This window comes from Natator depressus, chromosome 16 (genome assembly GCF_965152275.1).
Source record: "Natator depressus isolate rNatDep1 chromosome 16, rNatDep2.hap1, whole genome shotgun sequence".
In the NCBI taxonomy this organism is placed as follows: Eukaryota; Metazoa; Chordata; order Testudines; family Cheloniidae; genus Natator; species Natator depressus.
The window spans coordinates 5,832,791-5,840,127 of NC_134249.1; the positions used below are offsets into that span (position 1 = coordinate 5,832,791).

At 47.0% G+C, this 7,337-nt stretch overlaps 1 protein-coding gene across 7 annotated transcripts in view; it reads left to right on the forward strand.

The window, feature by feature from the left end:
- Nucleotides 1-6,676, forward strand: part of TOR4A (torsin family 4 member A) — an 88,842-nt gene extending 82,166 nt beyond the window's left edge. For all 7 annotated transcript variants that reach the window (XM_074974100.1, XM_074974101.1, XM_074974098.1 and 4 more), the window contains one exon: nt 2,384-6,676. In XM_074974100.1, coding sequence (XP_074830201.1) covers nt 2,421-3,701 — 1,281 coding nt within the window. In that variant the 5' untranslated portion in view covers nt 2,384-2,420 and the 3' untranslated portion in view covers nt 3,702-6,676. The remainder of the gene's footprint in view (nt 1-2,383) is intronic.
- The last annotated feature ends 661 nt before the right edge of the window (nt 6,677-7,337 follow it).

Genomic DNA, 7,337 nt, shown 5'->3' on the forward strand with positions numbered 1-7,337 from the left:
ACGGGTATTCGTGTAGCGTGGCTGCTGCAATCTCATCCCAGAGGTGGTTGCATTTCAGTGGTGGGTGAAGGAGTTCCAACAGCCTGGGAATCCTATTGGGTGAAAGGTGATCACTTGAATTCGATGTACTGTACAAGTGACGCCTGTCAGGGCTCAATAAGAGCCACCCCCTGATGGCTACCTATTAGCTGGGGAATGATGTCCTGTCTCCATTTGTCATTCCTGTCCATTCCTAATCCACTGGCAGGATGCTGTGTAGGGCAATGCTGGCTCTTTCTCTCCCACAGTGAGGTGAGGATTTTCCTAGTTGCTTTTTGCTGGGACATCTTTTCAGTTCCTGAGAGTTTGTTATTTACCACTCCCCCAATTTTTGTGTCATCTGCAAACCTTATCAGTGATCACTTTATGTTTTCTTCCAGGTCATTGATAAAAATGTTAAATAGCGTAGGGCCAAGAACCGATCCCTGCGAGACCCCACTAGACTTGATTGCCAGTTTACAATTACATTTTGAGACTTATAAGTTAGCCAGTTTTTAATCCATTTAATGTGTGCCAGGTTAGTTTTATATCATTCTAATCTATTAATCAGAGTGTCCAGTGTCATGTGGTACCAAGTCAAATGCCTTACAGAAGTCTGAGTGTATTACATCAACATTATTACCTTTATAAACTAAAGTTGTAATCTTATAAAAAAAAGATATAAGGTTAGTTTGACAGGATCTGTTTTCCATAATCCCATGTTCATTGGCATTAATTATATTATGCTCTTTTAATTGTTAATATTAATTGAATCCCATACCAGTTGCTCCATTAGTTTGTCCAGGATCGATGACAGGCTGACAGGCCTGTAATTACCTGGATTATCCCGTTTACCCTTTTAAAATATTTGCACAACTTTAGCTTTCTTCCAGTCTTCTGGAACCTGCTGAGTGTTCCCAGCCTTATAGAAAATCCACTTTAACAGTTCAGAGAATTCCTTGGTCAGCTCTTAAAAAATTCTTGGATATAAATTTTCTGGACCTACTCATTTAAAAATTTAAAAAGCTCTATTTTTGCAGCCCCTGTTTAACTTCCTCCTGAGTTACTGCTGGAAAGGAACATGGATCACTGTGGGGAGGTCTCTGGATAGTTCAGGGCAGGGATCTGGGCAGTGTAACTTGTTGCTGTGTTTGGTTTGATCGTCCCAGTGATTCATATATTGGTGTTTTAGGTTCTGGTCTAATGTTATGAGTTAATGTCCCAAGCTATTTGCAATGCACAACGACAATTTTATTGATCCTACAAAATCCAGGACCTGTGCTACGTATTGCTGAGTACCATCTCCTGGCACCTTATCTGTCAACTAACTAGCTTGCACAGCTCCAGCATTTATAAGCTTCTCTCTGTTTGTATGCCCAACAGCTTCTATTTGTGTGTGTGTGTGCACACATGTGGGTTCCTACACCTAGATGTTTCTCCCTTTCAGTGTGTGGAGTATGTTTGCTTGTGTATGTCCTGCATTTTCTTTCTTTGCATGTGTGTATGGTTGTATCTAGTCAAGGAACAGTGGATTTAAGCCTGGGACTCAGGTGATCTGGACACAACTGGTAGTTCTACCAGAGATTTCCTGTGTGACCTTGGGTGCGTTGCACGGAGTTCAGTTTTCAAGTGCTCAGCATCTACAACTGGAGCCAAGTTTTCAAAACAGCGCAGCACCCAGCATGCTCAGCTCTTCTGAAAACCTGGCCATTTACTTCGGTCTCTAAATGGGCGGTGAGCTCTTTCGAAAAACTGGCCCTGATGGTGGGTGCTGAGCTCTTTGCAAACTATGGTACTTAATCTCTCTGGGCCACAGTTCCCTATCTGTATGATGGGGATAATAGCACTTCCCTACTCACAGGGTGTTGTGAGGACAAGTTCAGTAATGTCCGATGGGTGCTCAGAGTGATGGGCGCCATAAAATTACCTAGATTGATACACAGCCCCTGAGAGGGTGCACCTCTAACAGCTTCTTTCTCTCAAAATCCATAGTCCTTAAGGCCAGAAGGGACTATTAGACCATCTAGCCTGAGCTCAACAGCCATAGAATTTCACCCTGTTGCCTCTGTATTGAGCCCGATTACTTGTGTGTGGCTAAAGCATCTTCCTGAAAGAGATGGAGAATCCACCACTGCCCTTGGTGAATTGTTCCAGTGGTTAATCACCCACACTGCTAAACATGTGTGCCTTCTTTCTAGTTTGAATTTGTCTGGTTTTAACTTCCAGCCATTGGTTCTTGTTCTGCCTTGCTCTGCTAGATAAAAGAACTTGATATTTTCTACACAGGGAGGTATTTATGCACCATGATCAAGTCACCTCTTGCTCTTTTGTCCATTTATTTTCGCACTGTCTTTGTGTTTTTTAGAGAAGACACTTTGAATGGTTTATGAGAAGAAAGCAAGATGGATGGAAGTCAGTCCAGCACTGAGTCTCCCACGGCTCCCAAGAAGATCTCTCTGCTTTCCTCTCCCATGCGGGCAGTCATCCGTCTGCGACGAAAAGTCCAGTTCCTGAAGAAAAACCGCCTGCATCTGAACCTTCCCAGAGAACATTCTCCAGAGCTGGTCCAAACTAGGCTTCTTCAAAGGCAGATTTCCTTGAGCCAAACAAACCTGTATAACCCTTCGATGTCCCTCTTTAATCAAGCCACCTTTGCCAATTCTCAGTACTTCACCTTTGACACTTCTGTGGACCAGTCAGCTCTGAATAAATACAAACGGAAGAAGAGCCGCAGGAAGTCCAGGGTGGTGTTGTATCCAGAAAGCTCCAAAAAGTACCTTCCAGCAGAGCAAAAGAGTAAAGCAAAGCGCTGCCTTCTCTTGCTCATTGGCATCATCTGCTTCCAAATACTAAATGCTATTGAGAATCTGGATGACAACCTTCAGAAGTATGACCTAGATGGGCTGGAGAAAACCATGCACCGGGAAGTATTTGGGCAGAAGCTGGCTGTGGACAGGATTATGGAATTGTTGAACGAATACCTGGCCACCCACATACACAACAAGCCATTAGTGATCTCCTTCAATGGCCCACCTGGGGTTGGAAAGAGCCATGTTGGATGGCTGCTGGCTAAACACTTCCGTTCAGTCATGGACAATGACTTTGTGCTTCAGTACTTTGTGATGCACCACTGTCCAAACAAGGAGGCTACTCCTGCTTGCCAATTGGATTTGTCTGAGAAGATTTCTGAGATGGTCACCAGAGCAGAAATAGAAGAGAAGATACCATTGTTTATTCTGGATGAGGTTGAGCTCATGTCTCCAGTTCTGTTGGATACACTCAGCAGATTCTTCCAACCAAACCAAACCAACGAGTTCCTCAATGCCATCTACATTCTAATAAGCAACATAGGGGGCAGTGAAATCACAACGTTTGTCCTCCAGAATATTTCCACTGACCTTCTGCACCAGCAAAGAAAAAGAGAAGAACTGCTGTATATTATCCAGCCTATTCTGATCCACTTCCACCCTCTTTGGAAGTCTGCTGACATCATCCCATTTGGTCTGCTGGAGAAGAGTCATGTCATAAACTGCTTCTTGGAGGAGATGATGCGGGAAGGGCTATATCCCGATCAGAGCCATATCGAGAATTTAGCTAGCCAGCTCAGCTATTACACTACAGGAGGCAGGGAGTACGCCATAACTGGCTGCAAGCAGGTCGGTGCCAAAGTCAATGTACTGTAGCAGCAACCATAAATAAGAAGCTGAATCCTGTTCTCAGCACTTTGCACTCAGTGGAGATAGCCTGGCTGAACACTGGCATGACTGACAGCAGATTTTGGCCCAAGATGCGTTTCCTCAAGAGGACAGATATGAAGCTGTCCCAGTGACCACCTTATAAGAGGGTTCCAGGAGGCAGAACAGCAGTTGTCACTGCTTCAAAGATGAGCTCTGTTCTCCTATTGATTTATCGGACTAGAGTCACTGAACTCCCACTGTCCTGCAAATAATCCCCTGGCTGGACCTGGGATAAAGGCTAACTGGCTTAAGATCAGTCTAGCCAAGCTAGAGATGATGCTGGCATGTAGGGGAAACATTTGGAATAGCTGATGCAGACTGTGACTGTTACCCACTGATCTTTGGTGTCAGAATTATGCATTCTTGGGTTCTTTTTCTCCCCTGCTGCTCTTGGATTCCCCGGCAACAGCAGTCTCCTGGAATATGTGCTACCATCTCTGGTTGCCTTAGAAGTTGTAGCCCTTTATACCTGATGCAGACTGTGCCTATGTCACTTCCAGGCTGGATTCCTGCAACACCCTTTTCTTGGGACTACCCTTGAAGACTACTCGGAAGCATCAGCTAGTGGAGAATGCAGCTGCCTGCTTGTTAAGGTCTTCCTCATGTGGCCTTTGGTATAACCTCTGCTGCTTGTTTGTTTCTGCGTACAATTCACAGCACTGATTATCTAGAGAGCCCTTAAATGGGAATTCACAGATGCAAGGTAATGCGCATTTTGAACTGTTGATGCACATTGCTGGGTTCAAAAACTACTCCAGAACAAGTGTTGGGCATCATGTGAACAGCTCTGTGAAACCTGTCCTCACTGTGCAGCAGCTGTCAAAAACAAAAATATTAAATTGTAGGAGGCATAGGAGAGGAAACAGCACTGAAAAGTATTATAATGCCATTGTTCTGGAGTGACAGTACCTCTCTGCTGTTAAAGGTTGCCACCAGCAGCCCTGTTTTAGTCCTGCTGTAACCCTAGCTTGGAAATCTGATACAAGCAAAGTTTGAAGGAAATGTATACACCTGTCTTGGAGTTCCAGGTCTTTATAATATTCCCCCAATTGGAAATATTGTCTGTTGTCTAACCTTTCTGCATCTCCGTCTAGCTCAAAATCAGTTTGTTGCCTTCACACTTCCTGTACAGTTAACTCTCCTTGAACATTCCTGTGCTGTGGAAGAATTGATGAAAATAGCATGTAATTAAGCAAAGGTGTTGGTGATATTTTTTTTATAGGCCCAATCCTGTTTGCATTGATTTCATTAGAATTATGTGAATAATGGATTTTTTTTTTACTGGACGTTCTGAAATATATATCAAAATTTGGTTTGGAGCTGGTTTTTTTTTTTAAATTTTTTTTAATATTCTAAAAATACAATGGAAGTAAATTTCAAAAAGAAAAGTCCTTTTGAATCAAATCCCCCAAATATTTCATTTGGAAAATGTCGAAACAAAATGTTTTGATTTTTCTTTTGGAGAAGGGCATCAACTGAAACAAAATGTTTCAGTTCTTGCAAATCTACACCTATCAGAAAAAAAAAAAAGTTTCAGACCAAAAATGTTTCCCAGCTGTACGTTTTAATGGAAGTTCTGGGTCCGATCCTGTCCCTTTGATTTCAACAAGTGGGATTTTTTCTCCTTGACGCCAGTGAATGAGCATGAGGCATGGTGTGTGTCTGTTGTCTGGAAGCTGAACTGAAGAGGCTGGCTCTAGCTAAGTGCCGAACGCGAGTGCTTCTTTTAGCTCAAGTGTTGGGGTTCACGAGGAGCTTGTCACCTCTCCATGGTGAAAGACGCAGCCCAGGCACCACTCACTCACTGGCACTCAAAAATCATTCTGCAAGGTTTTGAATTTTTAGGGCTCACTCTCCGGCAGCTGTTCTGAAAATCTGGAGCAAGCACAGTGGGAACTTTCTGAGATCCAGCCGTAATAATGACTCCCTTTCAAGAAAAAAAGCCGTGGTTTGTGTCTGTCTCCATCAGCCCTGACATGACAACAGGCTATTGCTGCCTGTAGGAGGCACCCCCAACACATCGCTCTCTCTGCCACCTCGCTCCATGTCTGTTTTGCCCCATGGCTTCCCCCTGCTGCCTCCCGATGCTCCCCCAGAGCTCACCCCTGCTGCCCACTACTACACCCCTATTGGCTCTTGCCCCCTCTCACTGCATGCCTCTCCCCCCAGCCCCAACCTCCAGCTGCTTCAGCCTTCCCTCCACTGGTACCCGGCCCCCTTCCCTGCTCCCGCTACCCAACTCCACTGTGTCACTCCTTGATAGATCTGCCTGCTACATTTGCCACCTCAGTGCCTGGCCCTTGTTACCCTTGCAGTGCTTGGACTGCTGCCCCGTTCCAACACAGCACTCTCAGCCACACTGCGATCTTCTCATATTTCCTGGTCCTTCCCCGCCCTCCGCCCATCCCCACTGCTGCCCCTGACAGCCCCAACCCCCATTACTGCTCCCTCTGATTCCCTCACCTGCCACTGCTTCTCCTCCACTGATATCCCTGCTGCCTCAGTTTCCCCACTGCTCTGCTCCAGCCACCGTTGCCACCCCAGCCTATGGCCTCGGCACCCCCGCAGCTGGCATTCTTACCGTTACACACTCCATTGGGACAACTCCACTCCCTGACCGCTCTTCTCTGTCTCCTCCACCTACGTCTAGCATACCACCCCATCATCCTTCCTGCTGCTGTAACCCTGGACCCTCTTCTCCTCTGGGCTCTGAGACGTAGCTGTCCAGCCAGGCCTGCATGCAGAATGCAGTGCAGCCAAGGTTCACATTGTAGATGGAGCGTCATTTGGTGTTTTTAATTTGAATCATGGATTTCTTTGTCTTTGTGCAGTTAAGCCCAGATCCTGGGTTTTTCAGTGTGAATGCCCTGACCAGTATACAATTTGTCTCTTCCCTGCCTCACTTTCCTATTAGGTGTTTAGAGGGAGAGTGGCTGGAGCACTGTGAATCAGGCAACCTCTGTTCTCGTTTAGGTTCTATACAGGGGAAGGCAAACTACAGCCCACAGGCTGCATCCAGCCTGTCAGACATTTTAATCCAGCCCTCGAGCTCCCGCCGGGGAGCGGGGTCGGGGGCTTGCCCTACTCCACGTTTGCCATGCCTCCGCATGGCTCCCAGAAGCAGTGGCATGCCCCTGCTCTGGCTCCTATGCATAGGGGCAGCCAGGGAGCTCTGCACACTCCTCTGCCCCAATAACTGCCCCTGCAGCTCCCATTGCCTGGGAGCTGCAGGGGCAGTGCCTGCAGACGGGGCAGCGTGCAGAACCGCCTGGTCACGCCTCCAAGTAGGAGCCGGAGGCGGGACATGCTGCTGCTTCCAGGAGCTGCTTGAGGTAAGCGCCTCCCAGAGCCTGCAACCCTGACCCCCTCCTGCGCCCCAATCCTCTGCCCTAACCCTGATCCCCCTCCCACCCTCCAAACCCCTCGGTCCCAGCTCAGGGCACCCTCCTGCACCTCAACCCCACATCCCCACCCCCCGCCCCAGCTGGCGCCCCCACCCCCTCCCGTATCCCAACCCCCAATTTCGTGAGCATTCATGGTCCACCATACAATTTCCATACCCAGATGTGGCCCTCAGGCCAA